This window comes from Hippopotamus amphibius, chromosome 16 (genome assembly GCF_030028045.1).
Source record: "Hippopotamus amphibius kiboko isolate mHipAmp2 chromosome 16, mHipAmp2.hap2, whole genome shotgun sequence".
Classification (NCBI taxonomy): domain Eukaryota; kingdom Metazoa; phylum Chordata; class Mammalia; order Artiodactyla; family Hippopotamidae; genus Hippopotamus; species Hippopotamus amphibius.
The window spans coordinates 49,189,888-49,210,884 of record NC_080201.1 but is presented as its reverse complement, the minus strand read 5'-3'; the positions used below and the strand labels follow the sequence as shown (position 1 = coordinate 49,210,884).

Genomic DNA, 20,997 nt, shown 5'->3' with positions numbered 1-20,997 from the left:
GTTGCACTCTCCCTCTGCCTTCTGCTCTCTCTCAGCTCCCTCCCTGCAGTCCCCCAACCCGGCCAGGACCTACAGCCCCATTGATCCCTCTCCGCTTTCATTGTCCTTCAGCCCTGTACGTCTGTGGTCACTCACCGAAATGACTCCCTTGGGTCCCTCCTCAACGCCCTCTCTTTATTATTTTCACTTGGGAAACCCCCAGTTTGGTTAAATCAACCTTGGCCTCTACTCCATGCCTCTGCCCTATTCCAGGAGCATGGCTGTGGCCGGAGGAAACACAAGTTCTCGCTTTGAGGTCCTGACCAGCCCCTCAAGGGGTCCTCGGTGCAGCCTGGGCGTGCTGTCCCATCCCCCCTCTCTGGACACCCTCCCACACTCCCAGCGACTGTTCTAGGGAGCAGCCTCTCTCTTTTCTCCCATCCCTGCTCCCAGCTCATTTCACTGAAGCCATGGGATGGAACGTCCTTAACCTCCTACCTCCTGGTGTCTGCTCTACACAGACTCCTCCTGATATGGATCAACCATCCCGAAGGCTGAGCCTCCACCTGGGGACTGGCCCCGTTTCCTCTTGTTTCCATTACTGCTCCAGCAATGCTTCCCTCGTCACCTTCCTTCTCTTCTAGATCATTCCAGCTGGCATATAAATATACTGTAACTCCTTCCATTTTAAAAGAAAACAGAAAACAAAACTTTTGACCTTCTGCAGTCACAGCCCTGTTTCTTGGTTCCCCTTTACAGCAAAATTTCTCACCAGAGATGTCTCTACACACTTTCCAATCAAATGTTCACATTCTACTCCCCCTCCATCCCCTGCTTCACGGAAATGCTCTTGTCAGAGCTCCCCTGGTGCTAGTTTAAGTCACATCTCCGTCGTCATCTTACTTGACCTGTAAGCCCACATCGTTTCTTGTCTCCTTTGCTCCTGAAACACGGGCCACCGTCTCCTGGTCTCCTCCAGTCTCCCTGCCGGCTCTCTCTCAGTCTCTCCCACTGGTTCCTTCTCACCTTCCTCTGGCACTGATGGCCAGCCCCAGGTCTCCAATTTGGTCCTCTTCTCTCCCTGGAGACCTCATCCAGTCTCACTTTACGCACCCAAATTTCTCTCTTTAACCCAACCTCCAGACTTACCCAGCAGCCCCCTTGGGTGCCTGAAGTACATCTCAGACACAAGCCTTCCATTTCCGCTTCCGAAGCCAAGCTCCTGGCTTTCCCAAACCTGCCTCTTCTGCTCCAGCCCCACCTTGGGGATGGTGACTGCATCCCTCTAGCTGCTCAGGCCACCGACCTTGGAGTCCTCCTTGATGCTCCACAGAGTCTTTCCCTAGTGCTCCATAAATTAGCCATCCACAAATTCTGCCCTCTCTGCTGTAGCAGGCAGAATAATGGCACCCCAAAGCTACCGTTTCTAATCCCTTATAAGGAAAAAGAGTCTTTGCAGGTGTGATGAAGTTAAGGATCTTGAGATGGGAAGATTATCCTGGATTATCCAGGTGGGCCCTAAATACCATTCCTTATAGGACAAAAGCAGAGGGAGGGAAGCACACACACAGAGGAGGAGGTGATGTGAAGATGGAGCCTTGAAGATTGGAGTGATGAGACCACAAGCCCAGGAACATCAGCAGCCACCAGAAGCTGGAAGAGGCAAGGAATGGATCTTCCCTTATAGCCTCCAAGGGTGTGTGGCCCTGCTGACACCTTGATTTCAACTCAGTGATACCGATTTTTGACTTCCGGCCTCCAGAACCGTGAGACCATAAAATTCTGGGTTTTTTTCTTTTTAAAATTTTTTGGAGTATAGTTGATTTAAAATGTTGTGTTAGTTTCTACTGTGCAGCAAAGTGAGTCAGCTAAACATGTACGTATATCCACTCTTTTTAAGATTCTTTTCCCATATAGGCCATTACAGGGTATTGAGTAGAGTTCCCTGTGCTATACAGTAGATCCTTATTAGTTATCTATTTTACATACAGTAGTGTGTATATGTCAATCTCAATCTCCCAATTTTTCCCTTCCCCCCTTTTCTCCCCTGGTAAACATAAGTTTGTTTGCTACATCTGTGACTCTATTTCTGTTTTGTAAATAAGTTCATTTGTATCATTTTTTTATATTCCATATATGTGATATCATATGATATTTGTTTTTCTCTGTCTGACTTACTTCACTCAGTATGACAATCTCTAGGTCCACCCACGTTGCTGCAAATGACATTATTTCATTCCTTTTTTATGGCTGAGTAATATTCCATTGTATATATGTACCACATCTTCTTTATCCCTTCATCTGTTGAATTTCTGTTATTTTAAGCTGCCAAGCTCATGGTCATTTGTTACAGCAGCCGCATTCTGCTGCCTCTCATCACCTTCTTGTCCCCACCCTGACCCCATTCTCCCATACCAGCCATCTCAGCCCCCTCCCAGGTCTTCGCCCTCCTATCTTATCCCCACAGTCTGGTCCACACTTGCAGTCATGGGGATCTTTCTAAAACAGAAAGAGATGGGGACTTCCCTGGTGGTCCAGTGGTTCAGAATCCACCTTCCAATGCAGGAGATGTGGGTTCGATCCCTGGTCAGGGAAATAAGATCCCACACGCTGTGGGGCAACTATGTCCAAGGGCCACAACTACAGAGCCTGCACACTCTGGAGCCCATGTGCCACAACTAGAGAGAAGACCGTGTCCCGCAACAAAAGACCGTGCATGCCACAGTGAACACCCAACACAGCCAAATAAATAAATATTAAAAAGTAATAAAACAGAAGAGCATGCTGAAAACCCTCCACTGGCTCCCCCCGCACCCTCAGGATCAAACCCAACTCTTACCCTAGTTTTTATGGTCCTACCTGACAGGGTCTCATCTTATCCCCCATCTCAGGATTGTTGTGAGGGTCATCTGAGTGTACATGTTAGTGTGGTGCCCAGCAGAGGTAAGAGTGCCCCTCAAGGGAGCACAGAGGGGACTTCCCTGGTGGCACAATGGTTAAGAATCTGCCTGCCAATACAGGGGACACAGGTTTGAGCCCTGGTCTGGGAAGATTCCACATGCTGTGGAGCAACTAAGCCCGTGAGCCGCAACTACTGAGCCTACGCTCTAGACCCCTAGAGCCACAACTACTGAGCCTGTGTGCCACAATTACTGAAGCCCATGCACCTGGAGCCCGTGCTCCTCAACAAGAGAAGCCACCGCAATTAGAAGCCCAGCACCTCAACGAAGAGTAGACCCCGCTCGCTGCAACTACAGAAAGCCCACATGCAGCAACAAAGACCCAATGCAGCCAATAAATAAATTAATAAACAAATTAATTAATTTTTTAAAAAAGGAGCAGTACAGAGGATGCTTTGGGTCAGCGCACCTGAATCCAAGTCCAGACTTCGTGATTTCTTTGTGATCTCCAGGCAGAGACCGCATCTCTCCGGGCTGTTGAGATTATGTATGTAAAACCCACAGCCCAGGCGCGGCACACAGTAGGTGTTCAGCCACAGGAACTGATGATGTGAGGATCACAGATAATATTTACTGGGTGCTGAAATGTGCCAAGCACTAAGGGCTCTACATGGACCCAAAGCATCCTCCCCATGAACCTGTGAGGTTGGAACCATTCCTCCCATTTTACAGAGGAGAAAACCGAAGTACCTGAAAGTTGCAACAAAGCTACCGGGGAAACAGGAAATCAGTCTGCGGAGCCCACACTCCACCTCTGGCTCGAAGGCCTCTGGTGCCAGCCCATATCCTCACCCCTCCCCACCCGAGAGCTTGAGAACCATCCCTTCAATTGCATTTGGTTTCTTCTTTCTGCCTTTGTCCCCAAACACAAACCGTGATTCTCAGGCCTTTGCAGTCATAGGAAGACTTGGGGGCTGCCTTCCGAGACCTGGAATTCTGGGATCCACCTTCAGAGATCGGGATCCCTGAGACCGGGGGTGGGAGGATGGGTAGGGATGGCATTTTTAAGAGGTCTGAGCAGATTCCGACACAGGAAATCAGCAGGACCCCCTCAGAGTAGCACAGGGAGGCAGACGGTGGTTTAGCTTCTGAGTGAGACCAGGCTTCAAATCCCAGCTCTCTTACCAAGATGGGAGGGGGCTTTTGGCAAGGGTATTTTCTCTCTGAGCCTAAGTTGCCTTGTCTGACTCTGAGGTGAAGAGTCCTGCTTCCTAAGTGTGGTCTGCATGGTAGTGACATAAGACCTGTAAAAAGCTCAGGACAGGTCTTGACACAGAGGAGGAGCTAAGTCAATGCAGCCTTATGTATTGTTATTATTACTATTATTATTTATTAGTAATTGTTGTTAATTATTATTAATTAATTATTATAATTATTTGTTGCCCTGGTATTGTGTGACCTCCACCCCCAGCCTCACGTCCTCTGTACCTTGGTATCCCCATCTGGGCAGGAGACTTCTGAGGGTCATGTCTGAACATTCCAGGGGTAGCTTAGGGGAGGGACGTATCCTCTGAAGAATCCTGGGGAAGAGAAGGATCAGGGGGCTTAGCAAGTGTCTCTCTCAGAGGCCCAATCTCCTATTGATTCCACAGCAGCCTTTGGGGAGAGGGCTCAGACCCTGGTGACCAGGTCCTACCGGGTCTGAGGCTCAGAGTGGGAGGACCAGTGTCTTCACTGGCTGGTTCCACTGCCCCTACAACGTCCCTCCTGGATCTGAGGCTTCACGAACTGCCTGTCTGGACAAAGACTGGGGCCACAGTGCCCTCTGGTGGCTAAACCTTTCGGTTTTAGTTTACGAGACGTAACCAAAGGTTGGGAATTGTTTGTTCCCAAAACTTGGGTGACAGGTAGATCAGGTATCAGGGCCCCAAGTGGTCAGAACAGGGACTTTCCCTGCGTCTGGAGAGGACAGAGGGTCAAGGCTCGAAACGATTCCCCTGGAACCTCCTTCAAGAAGCCCTCCCTGACCCCCAGGCTGGGTTAGGAGCCTGCTCTAGGCTCCCATAGCCCTGTGTACCTCCCCTATCCCAGCCCTGCCCTCTTCCTGAGCTTCCCCCACCCTTGGCTGTCATTGTGTGGTGGTGGGTCTGTTACCCCACTGAACTGTGAGCTTAAGGCAGAGCCTGGGACAGAGCCATCAGACACAGCATTGCTGTGTCCCCAGCATGCCCACCCAAGGCTGGGGACCATGATACTCTAGAAATGAGTAAATATGCCTCTTAATCTCCCCCTTCTCTTTGCCTTGACGCTTTAGCTCCAGATCTTCTGCTGGGGAGATTTCCTTAATATAAAACCCAACCCCCTGCCACCCCCAGCCCCCTTCAGATTGTCCAAGTGTGTGGGAGGGCACAGCCTGGAGCCCACACAACTCTCTCTCCCTGCTGGTTGCACTCCACAGAGCCAGACACTGGGGAGAGACATGGAGCATAATGACTGATTCTTTTATTTATTCAACAAATAATTGTTGAGCACCTGCTATTTTCAGGCCCTGTTCTAGGCACTGGGGAGACAGCAATGAAATGAACAACAATCCCTGCCTCATAGATCTGGTATTCAGAGGGGTGGAGACAGACAATACGTCAAGTAGCTAAATAGGCCTACAACATGATGATGAATTATGGTAAGTGTTGAGAGAAAGAGAAAGCTTTTAAGAGGACAGAGAGATTCTGGGGGATGCCATTTTAGCTGAGGTTGTCTCTGAGGAGGTGACATGTATTCAGAAACCTAAATAAAGTGAGGATTGGAGCCATGCTGGTGTCTGGGGGAGGAGCATTCTAGGCAGCAAGAACAGTAAGTGCAAAGGTCCTGTGGCTGAAGTGGGACTGGAATGTTCCAGGAACAGGGAGGAGGCCAGTGCAGCTGGAGCAAAGTTAGCCAAGGGAAGGAAGAAGGGAGATGAGATCAGACATGTAATGGGGGTTGGCGAGGGGTTTGAGTAGGGCCTTGAAGTCATGGTGAGGACATCACATTTTATTCTAAGTGTGAAAGAAGCCATTGGAGGTTTTGAGCCAGAGAGCATTGTGATGCCAGCTGTTTTAAGTAGCTCACTCTGGCTGCCCTGGAGAGAACAGACATGAACTGTCCAGGGGGGAGAAAAAGGGGAGCCAGTACCAGGGTGGAGGCTCTGAAGGGAGAAGTGTGGGTGGTTTCTGGATCTATTTTGTGAATGTAGAGATAACAGGATTTGCTGATGGGCTTAGGGTGTTTGTGAAAAAGAAGAGTCAGGGATGATTAATTGCACTTAAAACAAAATCCATTTTCCTTATAATGGCCTACAAGGCCCTACATGATCTGGATCCTTGCTCTCTCCCCAACCTTGTCTCCCCCCACCCCTACTCACTCTGCTTTCCCACTGATCTTTGAACTTGCCAAGCTTTTCCTCCTTCCACTTCTATTGCATGGTGGCAACTTCTTGGGTCTCAGCTCAAATGTCACCTCCTCAGAGTAGCCACTTTCTTTATAACACTCCCTAAAATCATCAGTTTCTTTGCTTCTTTATCAACTTTTTTTCTCCAAAGTTCAGCTCCTCGAGGGCAGCAACTTTGCCTGTTGGTCACACTGTATCCCCAGTGCCTAGAAGAGTGCCTGGCACATAGCAGCCACTTAATAAATGCACAAAGGCATTGATTAACCCCCGTGCTTGTTTACAGACTGGCTTACACAGAAGAGACACCCAGACAAGTAAGGCAAGAATACGCGACAGACCCTGGGGTCATCCACATACCCAGGGGAGACCCAGAAGCCAGGGACTACCCGTTCCCGCTTGCCCGCGGTGCCTGGAGGATGGAGAGCTGGAGCTGGGGATGGAGCACCCCCAGGGAGGGGAAAGGATGCTCTGGGGCGAGCCCCGCCCCGCCCTGTATCCCCAGTAGCCAATGGGCGTGAGGTCCTCCCGACGCCCCCTGGGACGTGTAGTCCGGACAGGGGCGCCCTCGGGCGCCGCCGTGCGCCCCTAGACTCCACGTCCCGTCGTGCGCCGGGAGGTGCAGGGATTGGCCGAGCCCCGCCCCCGGCCCGCCCCGCTCCGCTCGCGCCGCAGCCCCAAGAATGAATGAAATCGTAGCGCGCTGGGCGGCAGAGCGGGCGGCGCAGGCCGGGCTGGGCCCGCGCGCGGCGGCAGCGGCGCCCCGGGCCGGAGCCGGCCCAGCAGAGCGGGCCATGGCCACCGCTATTCAGAACCCGCTCAAGTCGTGAGTGTCCCCGCCGTCCACGTCCCTCCATCCCGCCCCCTACCCGAACCCTTCCCCCGCCCTCGCTGGGGAGGGGGACGCAGTGGGCGGATGGTAGTTGAATGGGGACCCCCAGCTTGCCTCTCCTGGGGGGGCCCGCCCCCCCATCGCCCCGTGGGGCTGGGGGCGGGAGCCCCTCCAGGGTCGCGGGGGCGCCTCTTCTTTGTCGCTGTCAGTGAAGGAATGTGGCGCGGGCTGGGGGGGTGGCGGAGGCCGTTTCCCCACCCAGAGTGGGGGTAGGGGCTTCCCTCTCCTCCTCCTCCCTCCCTCCTCCTCCGAGTCTCTGGGGGCGCCGGGTCTGCCCCTGCATGGGGCTGGGAGTACGTACGCTTCAGTCCAGACCTCAGTCTCCGGATTCTCTACCACCCTTTCGCCTCATCAAAGCACCTTTCTCTCTTCCCCCCGTCTTTCTCCGGGGACCTCGGTCCGCGCGGCCGCAGGGTGGCAGCTGAGACGTCGGAGGTCCCCGGTTAGATCCCTGCTATCTCCCCTTTTTCCTTCCTGGGTCTTCGGGACCTAAAGCCCCGACGCCCCGTTCAGCTTGGACCTTGGGATCCCTCCCTTTCCCCGCCTGTACGCATCTAACGATAGCATCTCCCATCCTCTTGGGGACCGGATGCCTCGGGAGAGGGTGCTGGGAGCACCCTCAGTCTCTGGGGATTCCCTCCCTTTCTCCCTGTCCGCGTCCCTCCTCCAAGCGATAGCTTCCTCCCAGGCCCAGTGGCTGGGATCCCAGACGCCTGGGTTCAAACCTAGCTCTCTTCCAGCCCTCTCCGCTCCTAACCATCCCTCGTTCTCTCCACCTCTCTTCTTCCCTCTCTTTCCATCTCTCTCGCTCCCTCCTCGAGATCCCGAACTCCTGGGTCCCAGCGCTCCACACCCCCCTTCCCCTGGCGGTGACAGCGGGCTGGGAGTGACAGGCGCGCGGCCGCTCCGGCTCTCCCTCCCCGGCTGGCGTGCGCGGCACTCCCCTCCCCCTCCTCCCGGCCCGGTGGGGAGGAGGAGGAGGGCGAACGCCGGCGGCGCCGCACAAAGGGGCCGGGGCGACCTCCGCCACCCTTCCCCCAACCCCTTGCACCCGCCACCTTGACCTTGAGCAACGTGTGCTGGGGGGTGGGATGGAGGGAGGGGCCCTGGGGCGCCCCCAATCCCTCGCCCCCGCCCTCCAGAAAGGCTGTGCCAGGTGGCCGGACCGAAGGCCCCCAGTAGCTTCTGGTTTCTGGTGGGGGGGAGTTGGGAGGGGAGGGGGCCGGACCTTACAGGCACACGCCTACACGTGCGGCTTTGCGGTGAGCAGAGAGGGCTTGGAGGGCGTGTATGGGGCCGGGGTCAGCGTGAGATGGTGTGTAACGGTGACAACCCTTCTGCTTCCCTCTCACTCTAAGTCTTCCACACAGACGTGTCTCCTGATGAGGGACACCCTCAAAGTGGCTGGGACAGGGTTCCTGTGCAGGTTGGTGGATCTATAGGTACCCAGACCGCCTCACTCTGACCTGGGCCCAGACCTCTTGGAGGAGGTATGGGGCAGCCATTGCAGGGACCTGAAGGGCAGAATATGCTTGGGGGTGGGAGTGCCAGCACCTTCTTTGCTTTCATCCTCCAAGAGGTCTGCAGGGATGAGGGTAGGGACTGGTTCCTGAGAGAATGTGAGAGTCAAATCCCCTTGGGAGTGGGAGGTGGCGGGTGCAGCTCTCAGTTCTGACTGCCTGCATTCAAACCCCATCTTGAGCACTAATTTCCTTCCCACTCTGAGCCTCAGTGTTACCATCTGTGAATTGGGGAATCATAACACTTATTAACTCATGGTGCTGCTGTGATGTTTGTAAAGCACTTGGTACTGAGCCTGACCCTGACTAAATGTAGTGATTATTAGTGGTGGTATCGATATTGATTTCACTTGTAGTCCAGTTTCCACACAGGGCACTGGGGGATGGGGACAGGAGGATTGCTTGGGCAGGGGAGCTCAAGTGTGGGAGAGGGGCCTGTGAAGCTGACTAGGGGTAAGAAAAGGAAGGGAGACCCCTCTTCAAGTGTCAGCTGAGGGTCAAATTGTGCTGGTGAACAAGGGCCTCTTGGGAGGTGATGGAGTGTTCTACACTCAGGCTCCAAGCTGACCAAAATTGATGCAAAGGTTCTGGGGTGGGGCAGGAATGAGCGGGGTGTCTGAGGCTAGAGGTGTGGTGAGCAAGTGTAAGGGTGTATTGGAATATCTGTGAGGGTGGTGGGAGGTGAGAGAGGAAGGTGGCAAGGACACTCTGAGCTGAGCTGAGCCGGCGGGTCCCGTGGAGGGGGGCAGGGCTTACCGTTGATGAGATATGGGATGGCCACTGTAGGGACCTGGAGGCCAGAGTGAGTGTGAAGATGCCAGCACCCCTGATTTACTCCCCTTGCCACCGGCTCTAGGCCAGATGTGAAGCAGAGACCCACTCCCTGCTTTTGAGGTTGGGGGAGGGGGAGGTCAAGGCCTTACCTGGGGGAGATGGGGGAGAGGCTGTAGAAGGGGTCTAAGACTAGAGGTGTGTGTGTGTGTCTAGAAGTGACCATGAAGGTGGAAGACCTTGGGGGGGGGTCTCTCTCACCAGGGGGTACGTGGGGGGCATCAAGTGACAAAAGAGGTGAAGGCTCTTATGCCTTTTCTATCTGCTGGAGAGCCCCCTGGTGGACAAGGATGTTTGTGGGCGTTTTCATCCATGCAAGGGCTCAAACTTGAAAGGGAACTTTGGAGGGGGAGTGTGTGTGTGTGTGGGGGTGTCCTAGGTGTGTGTGTGTGGGACTTGGCGAGTGTTGTGACTCGGTAAGTCAGTTCCCTCTCTGGGCATCCCTTGGTCCCACCTTCAAACAGCCACTAGCTGCTGAGGGCATGTGACTTCACCTCCTCATCTGGAAAATGGGGGTAATGATAATATCACCCTGCAGGGCCATTATGAGGAGCAAATGAGTTAATCTCTGTTAAAGAACTGTGCCTGGCACATGGTGGCGACTCAGTATATTTCCACTTAACAAATATTTATTAAGCATCTATTATTATTCTTTCTAATAATGGTTAGCTATCACCATTTTACATCTTAGTACACATCAGGTCCTCTTTGTGGAATAAATGAATTTATTGAACACCTAATACCTGCCAGGTACCTTTTAAAACACTTTACCCCTACTTACTCATTTCATCCTCACAACAATCCAATGAGGCACCATCCTCAGTTTACAGATGAGGCCCAGAAAGGTTAAGTCATTTGCCAAAGGTCACATGGCCACCAAGTGGCAGATCCAGGATTTGAAGGGAGGTGTGGCTACAGCTCCTTAACTAACTGGCACAGGTGATGTCAGGCCTGGGAAGGGGCTAAGCAGGGCGGGGTCCCCGTGAGAGAGACAGCTCCGAAGGGGACCGGAGAGGGTTCTCTGGAGCTAGGAGGGACGGGGAGGGGAGGGCGCGGTGTCAGGGAGCCACGCGTTGGCGGGACGTTTGTGTGGGCGCCTGTAAGGTGTCTCTAAGTGTCCTGGCACTGAAGTGTTTGTGTGAGTGTAAATGTCTGTGAGTCTGTGCGAAGGTGTGGGAGAGGGAGTGTGCGTGAGTCTGCGTGGGAGGCTGTGAGTATACGTGTGAATGTGTGTGTAAGCTGCCGCGTGTGGGTGTGTGCGAGTCCAGGTGTGCATGTGTGAGTGTAGGCCCATGTGTGAGACTCAGAGGTGTGTATGAGTGAGCGTGCGTGAGTGGCTGTGCCAGACTCTGGCCTCACCTCTGACCTGCTTCTCCGCGGGGTCCCGCCAGCCCGGGGCGTGGAACTACCACTCCCAGCATGGCCCGGGTGGGCCCGCCCCGCCGCCCTGATTGGCTGTGGCCCCGGTGCTCCCGCCCCCCGGGAATGAATGGATGGGCGGCCTCAGCGCCCGCCCGAGCGCTGGGAGGACCGACCCGGCGGGGACCTGCTGGGGGCAGGACCCGGGGAGCAAGATGGCCACGGTCATCCCCGGCCCCCTGAGGTGCTGCGGGCCGGCGGGAGGCGGGGGAGGGCGCGCGGGCGGGTCTGCGCGGGAGTGTGTGCGTGTGGCGGCTGGGGGTGGGGCCGAAGGGGTGTCTGGGGGGCTGTCACCGTGGGCCGGGCTGCGCGAGGTTGCGAGTGTGTGTGACTGTGGGTCTCTGGCAAGAACCGTGTCCGACGCGCTGCTCCTGGAGGAGCGGAGACTGTGGGGAACTCGGAGTCCTATTCGAGTCCTCTTCGGGAAAGGGGGTCATGTCCCGCCCTGCGACCCCCGGGGTTTGGGAGAGGGTGAAATGGCCTGGGGGCGCGGGGGCCTTGGTAAACTTGAGTGAAGCCCATAGCACCTTTGTCTTGGGTTGTGGAGTGTGTGTCACTTGTTTGGGTTCTGGGTTTTTTTGGGATATATGTGTGGATATGCATTTAATTTCTTTTATTCTACACTAGGTATCTTTGGATATTTCGGTCTTTGAGTGTGTGTACATGTCCTTTGAAACTGTGCATCATTTGTGTTCTGTGTCTTTGGATATGTAGGTATGCATGTATTTATGTGCAAATTTTTGTGTGAATATGGGTGGATTTGTCTGTTTCTATGTTGTGTATGTGTGTATCTTTGTGTGTTGGGATACATGTTATTTTAGATGTTGGTTTCTATGTTGTGTATCTTTATAAATGTGCGTGTGTCCTGTGTGAATCTGTGTGATTTCTTTGTACAGTGTATCTGGATTGTGTGCGTGTGTGTGAGAGAGATTTGTTTGTGTTGTGTCTTTGGATATGTGAGTAAGTGCCTCTGTGGGTAGTTTGTTTTTAACATTTTTTTTCTCTTTTAAACATTTGTGTATCTGTGTGTGTCTTTGGATGCAAGAGTAAGTGTATGTGTGTGTGGTGTGTCATCTGTTTGCATGTCGTATGTCTGTGTGGGTGATTGTTTATGTTGTGTGTCTTTGGATATGTGATATACATTTGTGTAAGTATATGTGTGTGATCCATCTCCTTCTACACTATGGGACTTGAGATATTTGCGTTTTTCGGGAGATATGTGTGTGTGCACATATGTGAGATGTGTCTGTTTCTCCTTTGTGAGTCTTGGGATATGTCTTTCTTTGTGTATGAATCCTGTGCGACTGTGTGATTTGTGTTGTGTATTTGGATATGTGCCTGTAAGGATGGGTCCCGGTGTATTTTTATCTGATTCTACATTGTGTGTATCCACGCCTTGGCTTGAGGCCTGCTTGAGTCCCGGGTTGGGGGCTCCTGGGTCCAGGAGCGACAGCAGGGGAGAGTTGAGGTTGGAGGAGTCGGCCCACCCTTTCCCGACGGGCGGGCTGGGGGAGGGGTGCTGGGCGAGCGGGTGCGCCTGCCCTTGCTGACAGCCGCCCGCCCGCCCGCCCGCTCACCCGCCCCTCGCAGCCTAGGCGAGGACTTCTACCGAGAGGCCATCGAGCACTGCCGCAGCTACAACGCGCGCCTGTGCGCAGAGCGCAGCCTGCGCCTGCCCTTCCTCGACTCGCAGACCGGCGTGGCCCAGAACAACTGCTACATCTGGATGGAGAAGACCCACCGCGGCCCGGGTACCTGCAGGGAGGTTGGGGGCTGGGGCGGGGCGGTGGCTTCGCGGCCGCCTTCTTAATGCCCTTCTCACTGCAGGTTTGGCCCCGGGACAGATCTATACGTACCCCGCCCGCTGTTGGAGAAAGAAACGGAGACTCAACATCCTGGAAGACCCCAGACTCCGGCCCTGCGAGTACAAGATCGGTGGGTGGAGCTCCTGTCCTGTGCCTGGGGTGGCCCCCACGGGTGCCCATAGCACAGGCTGATAAGTGTGGGGTGATGCCCAGTGTGTGTCTGAGCATTCGCATTCATTTCCCTCCTAGCCCGTGTCTAAGTGACTGGCTGTGTCTGCCGTTGTGTGTCTAGGTGTAGTCCAGACATTTTCCAGTTTTCCTTGAGTAACTGAGCTTTGGACTGTATCTTCTCCTACTTGGGCCCAGGTGTATTTCAGGACAGAGTGGTATTTGTTATGTGTGTCCAGGTGTATCTAGTCTTTTGATCTCTTCCCTTGTGAGCTGGGATGTATCAGACTGTCTGACGGTATTTCTTTCTGTCGATGTCTGAGTGTATCTGGATTTATCCCAGTGTCAGGTTGTAACTCTTTCCATTTGTAGTAGAGTGTATCTCAGTGTCTGTGTCTCTCTTCAGGTGTTTCCAAGTGTATTAGAAGGTTTATTTCCTCTTGTGTGTATCTGGTCTATCAGAGTGTCCAGCTGTTCCTGAGTGTGGGTGTATCAGTGGGTCCGGCTGTCTCTTCCTTTGAGTGCCAGATGCTTTGGAATGTCTGGGAGAATCTTCCTTGAGTGTCTGTCTAGTGTATTAGGTATATTTCTGCCCATGTGTGCTGCTCCACGGGTGTCTGGCTTTATCATTTCTTGAATGTGTCCAGTACTGTTAGAGTCACTGGCTGTTTCTCTTCCCCTGTCCAGGTATATCTAAGGATCTGTGTGGGTCCAGGTGTATTGGAGTGTCCACCTGGCTCTGTCTTCCTGGATGTGTCTGATTGCCCCAGAGGGACTGTCTGTATCTCCTGTGTATATGTGTATCCATCTGAGTGATTCTCTCTAGGTGTGTCTCTGTCTCCCCTAAGTATGTTCAGGTGTTTGGTAGGGTCTAGCCATGTCTTCCCCATGTGGTCTGAATATATCTGATGGTCAAATGTTCTCTTTCGGAGTGTCGCTGGGTGTACCCAAGGATCTGGATATATCTCCTCTATGTGTCTGGGTGTATCCAAGTGTGTGGGTATGTCTCTTCCTTTGTGTGTCTGGCTGTCTCAGGTAATATGTCTGTATCTTCCCTGTGTATGTCCTGTTTGAGTGTCTGTTCTCTCCAGGTGTGAGGGTCTGGGTGGGATTTCCTACATGTATGTATGTAGCTATATAGGAGGGTCAGGCCGTGTCTCCCCCTGAGTGTGTCCAAGTGGCTCAGAGGGTCTGGCTGTGTTGTCCCCCAGGGTCTGGGCATCCTTGAAAAGGATGTATGGAAGTATTGCTGGAAGTACGTATGGTTGAATCTTTGAATGTGTTGCTGGTTGAGTGTGGGAAAGCCTCTTCCCTACAGCAAAGAGCATGATTCCCCAACCTGGGCAGTTTGAGGAGTCCTCCAGGGACAAGTTCTCCACTTGACCCCCACCTCCCTGCCATGGCCTTGTCCCCAGACTGTGAGGCGCCATTGAAGAAGGAGGGCGGCCTCCCAGAAGGGCCGGTCCTTGAGGCTCTACTGTGTGCTGAGACAGGGGAGAAGAAGATAGAGCTGAAGGAGGAGGAGACCATTATGGACTGCCAGGTAGGACCATGCCCCGCCCCCCCCCCGCCCCCCAACCAGGGCCCCCAGCTGCCATCTTACCCCTGCCTCCTGCCCTGGCCCATCCTCCCTGCTCTGAAATCTCCCCTGGCTCCCTAGGGCCTTTGGGCATCTCCTGACTTTCCCTGACACCCTCCATCTCCACTCCACCCAGAATCCACCCCCCCAAAAAAAGCAGAACAATACTCCATTTTCTTGATCTCAATCTCCCTTCTCCTGGTGCCCAGAAACAGCAGCTGCTGGAGTTTCCACATGATCTTGAAGTGGAAGATTTGGAGGATGACATTCCCAGGAGGAAGAACAGGGCCAAAGGAAAGGTATCATGCCAAAGTTTCTCTCCATCACTCCTCCTCTCAATGCAGATTCCATTTATTGAGTGTGTACAATGTTCAGACCCTGCCCCAGTATGACCTCATTTAATCCCCACGGCAGCCTTAAGGGGCAGGGGATTTTTATATCCATTTTACAGATGAGAAAATCAAGGCTCGGGTACATTAAACCATTTGCAAAACAGAGATTGTACAGTGCGTTAGAACTTTCTTCATACCAGCATCACAGATGAGGAAACTGAACCTCCGAGAGGTCAAGGGAGTTACTCAAGGCCCGCAGCTAGGAAGTGTCAGAGCTGTGATTTGACTTTTGGGCCCGAATGATGAAAATTCTTTTAGTTCCCTCCTTTTCTTGGCCTCTCACTGCTGACTCTTCCCCAGGCATATGGCATCGGGGGTCTCCGGAAACGCCAGGACACCGCTTCCCTGGAGGACCGAGACAAGCCGTATGTCTGTGATAGTGAGTCCTTCTGAAGAGGGGGGAAGAGAGAGAGAGAGTGGGGTCCAGCTTCCTCTCCCCTCCTGGTCCCCTCCCTTCTGTTCTGGACCCTGGTTGGGGGATGCTCAGACCTCTGGCAGAGGGGGGAGGTGTGATCCTGGAGGCCAGGGTGGAGGCGGCACGGGCTGGGAGGGCTGATCAGCCCTCCCTGCTCACTCTCCAGTCTGTGGGAAACGGTATAAGAACCGGCCAGGGCTCAGCTACCACTACACCCACACCCACCTGGCTGAGGAGGAGGGGGAGGAGAACGCTGAACGCCACGCCCTGCCCTTCCACCGGAAAAACAACCATAAACGTGAGCAGGCGGGCAGGGCGTGGGGTGGTGACGGGCCCTGGGAGTGGGGGCTCAGGAGCCTGGGAGGGCGGGGGCACATTAGACATTTCTGGAAAGTCTCCAGCTCAGCGATCCCCTCCCCCCACCAACCATGGGGGATGCTGGCTCTGAGGTTGCCATGGCAACCAACCATCTCTCCCTCGCTCCCGGCCGGGCATAATATTTCTGGGTCTGATTTATTGTTTCAATTAGAGCTTGGGGAGGGGGGTGATAGATGACTCCCCTCCCTCCTTGCCTCCCTTTCTCCCTTCTCTGCCTAAGCTTTGGCCGAGGGGCAGGGTCCATGGCCTGGAAACCCTTGGCGTCTGCCCATGCCAATCCGGGGCCAGCTCTGACAGCTGAGGGATGGGGGAAGGCCTGGGAGAGGCTCTGCCGGTGGAGAAACCAGCCTCCCACACACCCCTTGGTGGGAGAGGGCAGTCTCTTCTTCCCACCCTCACCACACACCCAGACACCTCTGTGTTCAGAATTTTCCTTCTGAATGTCTGTTTCCATACCAGATCTTGGCCAGTGGTATCTACCTAATTTTTATTTAGTGGGGCCTTAGTTGGGGGTGGCTGTCTGGTAGAAGTGTGTATGGGCGGGGAAGCAGGGGGCTCTTCTCAAAGCTGTATCTGCTAAGTTTTTACCTAATAAAGAGGACATATCAGTTGTCCTCCAAGAGTTGGGGGGTACCGATGGGAATGATTTGTGTTCGCCCCACTCTCTTCTGCTACTGGCCATAGCCTGGGCTGGCTGCTCCCTCTGCCCACCTCCTCCATGCCTAGACAAGGAGTCCCCCCTGCGGCTGAGACTGGGGGCAGGCTGCAGCCTTGCCTATGGTGAGAGCCCCTCTCTCTGTCCCCTACCCCCAGAGTTTTACAAAGAATTGGCCTGGGTCCCTGAGGCACAGAGGAAACACACAGGTAGGGACGCCTCCCTCTGCCCCTACTTCCGCAGCAGCCTTTGACTGAGTGTCCCTACGTGCCCACGCCAACCCCCGCCTGCTGTCTTTCAGCCAAGAAGGCGCCTGACGGCACTGTCATCCCCAACGGCTACTGTGACTTCTGCCTGGGTGGTTCCAAGAAGACGGGGTGTCCAGAGGACCTCATCTCCTGTGCCGACTGTGGGCGATCAGGTGATGCTCCCACCTGAGGTTTCTGGGGACTGGGGTGGAGAGAACTCCAGGAGTCCAGATCTGGAGGAGAGCAGGCAGAGGAGTGAGGACTTGGGGTGGGGGGGGAACGCAGAGCATCCCAGGGGCACTGAAGATACACTGACTCGACTGCTGAGGACTGTGGGAAACGGAGTGGGGTCAGGGAGGCTCTGGGAACCACGGGATGCGGTTGTCATGGCATTGTGGGTGCCGGCATGTGCTTATCTGGTGTGGGAAACAGTGAAAGGTGGTTACCAAGACATCGTGGGTAGTGGGCTGTGTAGCGAGTCATGGGTTGCCACTGCCTGGGTGCTGTGGATACAGAGGGCGCTTGCCATGGGGTTGCGGTTAATAGAATGTGGTTTCCCAAGGTGGACTTGTGGGTAATAGACTGCGGTTGCCTCAGCACGGTGGCTAATGAATTGTGGTTGTCATGGTATCATGGGTAGTGAAATACAGTTGTCATGGCGATTGGGTGTAGTGGAAGGTAGTTGTCGTGGCCTGGGGTCGTGGCTGCGCATCCGCACTGGGGTGGTGGGACGACCGGTGGGTTGGCACACTGCACAGTCGTGTTGGTTGCTGGGGCATCGTGTGTGATGGGCTTGGCTTGCAGGGAACCGGGGTGTGGGGACCCCTCTATGGAAGGTGGTTGCCGTGGCATCATGGCTGGGAGACCATGGTTGCCACGTACTGCAGTTAACGGAACCGGTTGGCCATTCCATTGTGGGTAATGGAATGTGGCTGCCTCAGCACAGTGGTTAACAGAATGTGGCTGCCCCGGTGTTGTGGGTGGTAGAAAGTGGTTGCCACAGCACCGTGGGTAATGGAATGCGGTTGCCATGGTGTCCTGGGGAGCAGAGTGTGGTTGCCATGGTGGCTGGGTGGGAGACTGGTGGCCAGGGCGGCGCTGCCTGTGGGACGGGCTCTGGGCACCATGGGCTGGGCGGGGTCGGGCTGTGGGCCTCGTGAGCCGGGGGTGGGGGCCGAGCCATTGCTCCCCCGGGGTCTGCAGCCACCAGGGGCACAGTGACCCCTAACCGCATCCCTGCCCCCCGGCCCCCAGGACACCCCTCGTGTTTACAGTTCACGGTGAACATGACGGCAGCTGTGCGGACCTACCGCTGGCAGTGCATTGAGTGCAAGTCCTGCAGCCTGTGTGGCACCTCGGAGAACGACGTGAGTGCCCATCTGCCCCCTCCCCCGGGACATGCCCCCAGGCGGCCTCCCCACCCAGCACCTCCGCCTTTGCCAGTTGGGCCTAGAGCCTTTCCCTGGAGCCCCCTCCCTGGTGAACACCAGTAATTTGTATTATTATTATTGTTAGTGTCTATTAATTGAGCCCGGCCCTTAATACTCTTCACTCTCTGACTCCTCCCAACTGTCCTGCGGTAGGTGATCTTGTTCCCATTTCACAGAGAAGAAACAGCACAGAGAGGGGGATAGACTTGCCCAAGGTCACCCAGCTAGGAAAATGGTACGGCTGGGACCTGAACCCACGCCCATGGCTTCCGGACCATCTCATGTCATTTTAAGTTTCCACGGAATCCTATAAAACCCAAACCACAAACTGCAGACGGACAGCGCTCAGGGGTGTTTGACTCGGCCCACAGGGTTTTGCAAAGATGACTTCTCAGAGCCCTCTGTCTTGCAAGGGACCACCTCCCCCAGCCCCGTTGACCTGGCCCCTGCCCCAGCCCCCCACCCCGGTTTCTGGTGCCCGTGCCCCCAGGGTGCCAGCTGGGCGGGTCTCACCCCCCAGGACCAGCTGCTGTTTTGTGACGACTGCGATCGAGGTTACCACATGTACTGCCTGAGTCCCCCCATGGCGGAGCCCCCGGAAGGTGAGAGAAGAGGAGGCCCGGCACGGGGGTGGGGCGTGGGACGGTGGTCTTCCTGCTGTCCGCTGGGTGGGAGGGGGTTGGGGCAGCCCTGCCCAGACCTGGGCCTAACTCCCTGTCCTCCGGCCGCACCACAGGGAGCTGGAGTTGTCACCTCTGTCTTCGGCACCTGAAAGAGAAGGCCTCTGCCTACATCACCCTCACCTAGGCCTGGCTCTGGCTCACCTGGACCTCTGGGGTGGTACTTGCCCACCTGCCTCTTGGAGCTCCTCCACTCTCTCCCCATCCTTAATGCCCCACGGTGGGAGGGGTGGGGGGGCCTGAGAGGGGCTGGGCCACCCCCTCCCCTCTGTGCAAGTGGAATGTTTGCCCTGTGGGTTGGCGGGGCCCCCAGGGTCCTCGCCCTTCCCTCCCCTCCTTCCTCCCCCCTTGGCAAATGGGCACCAGGGGCTTCTGCTCCCCTCAAAGCCATACCCCCGCCTCTGGGCGGGCACGAGGGGTGGTGGATGCCAGCTGGGGGCACAGACAAAGCCTTTTTCTAAAGAAAAAGTCAAAAAGTTAAAAAAAAAAAAAAGAAATTAATATATAACAAAGAGTCCTATAAGGTCCGCTGGGTGGAGGGGGCACTGCTGAGCGCATCTACTGGGCACCAGTCTACGCTGCCGGTTTCCTGCCTGGCGGCCCCACCCCCCCCAGTCCCTGGAGTTGCAGCTCTCCCACCTCCCCACCCGAGGTGGGCGCCATTCCCCCCTTGTGCCCAGGGCAGGTGGGTGTGGTGTCCACCCCTTGCCCCCTCTTGGTGCCCACCGTGGATACTGCATGATGTGAACCATGGTTTTGAACTCCGTTCCTGCTCCCTCCCCGAGAGCCCCGCCCGTGCCCACTCGGTGCCTGCCTTGGCAAGGTGGGCCCCTGCCCAGCGCCTGCTGGGATGAGAAGCACAGACTCTGCAACAGACTAGCGTTTCCTCCTCCTCCTGCCCCGATTCCCTACCGGCCAGGCCGGGCTGCCCCCTGCCGCCCTCGCTGGCCGTTTTGGGGTCGCGAGGGGGCGTGGTTGTTTCTTGTGGTTGTGTGTGTTTGTTGTTCGGGTTTCAAAAAAAAAAAAAGGGAAACTGAGACCGCAAGCCGGGGAGGTGGTGGGTTGGGGGGGGCGTCTCCCCCCGCCCAGGCGTGTCCCCCCCCTTGTAAACGGGTCTCCTTTATTGCCTGCCTCTGCTGTGCTGTGAGTTAACTTGTTCCGTGTATTAAACTGGGCCTGACCCCTCTGCCCACGTCGTCTATCTCCAGGCTGGTCCCGGGCGTCACCAAGAAGGGGAAATGGGGCCTCACAGGGGGAGCAGCAACCGAGGTTAAGGGCTGGGGCTGGCCCCTAGCTCCATCTCCCTCGATCTCCCCTCTGCACCCCGCCTTTCTCTGGCTTTGTCCCAGCTCCTCCTGGCCTCGCTGGAAAGGAGAAGGGGGGGGGGATGGGGTGGAGGGGGCTCCCACCCAGCCAGCTGTGGTTGCCCTGGCAACGGACTGCTGCAGCTGCAGCGGGGAAGCAGTGAGGAGGGAGGTGGGAAGCTGGGGGCTGGGGGAAGGGAAGGGATGGAAAGATGAAGACTCTGGGCGGGCCCCTCCCCTTGGGGCTATGGTGGGGAGCAGGGGTGCTGGGACTTCACCTGGAGCTCCCTATCCCGACATGGGGCAAGGAACAGAGGGGAAGGGGCAAAGGGCAGAACGATACAGATCCAGGGACATTAGGAGAAAGACAGATTTGGGTGAGGTGAGGTGAGGAGTGAGAACCAGGACACAAGAACAGTCAGGAGAGAGACAGAAGAGTCACACATTTACAGAGAATCAGAAAAAGAGCACGTGATCTGGAGAGAGATAGAGATGAAGAGGGCCAGAGGAATTACGGTGGAAGAGGACGGAAGAGATGGAGATTTAGTGGGAGAGAGGAAATAACAGTAATAAAAAATAGCAGACACATGGGGAGAGACCAAGGAGGATGTAGACAGTGATCTGGAGAGAGAAGCAGAAGAGATTCCATGAGGAGAGGCAGAGGCACATGAAATAGGGGAGAGGAAGAAAGAATAAGAGGGGAGCCTCATTTGGGGAGAGAAAGTTAGGATCCGGGACAGGCAAAGCCCCAGGACAATGACACAGACGAGACTTCAGGGGAGAGGACACAAAGAATTTAGGGAGACAATAGAAAAATCTGGAGAGAGCCAAAGGCAGGAAGGGATTCAGAGCCTGGGTGAGGGGAGAGCCAGAAGCGGGGTGGGAGGCAGCGAGAGACTGGGGGAGGGTCCAGGAGGGCGCCTGTGGGAGAGAGAGGGGGACAGGCAGGGGAAGTGGAAAACTGGGGCAAGTTGGGGA

General features: G+C 55.2%; 1 protein-coding gene across 1 annotated transcript; it reads left to right on the top strand.

The window, feature by feature from the left end:
• Positions 1-10,984: 10,984 nt before the first annotated feature.
• Positions 10,985-19,153, top strand: DPF1 (double PHD fingers 1). Its single transcript, XM_057711948.1, has 11 exons — positions 10,985-11,149; positions 12,556-12,716; positions 12,793-12,900; positions 14,354-14,481; positions 14,727-14,816; positions 15,210-15,288; positions 15,491-15,622; positions 16,659-16,778; positions 17,860-17,972; positions 18,556-18,637; positions 18,772-19,153. The coding sequence occupies exons 1-11, from the start codon at positions 11,040-11,042 to the stop codon at positions 18,840-18,842; spliced, it is 1,194 nt and encodes a 397-aa protein (XP_057567931.1). The 5' UTR covers positions 10,985-11,039; the 3' UTR covers positions 18,843-19,153.
• Positions 19,154-20,997: the final 1,844 nt, after the last annotated feature.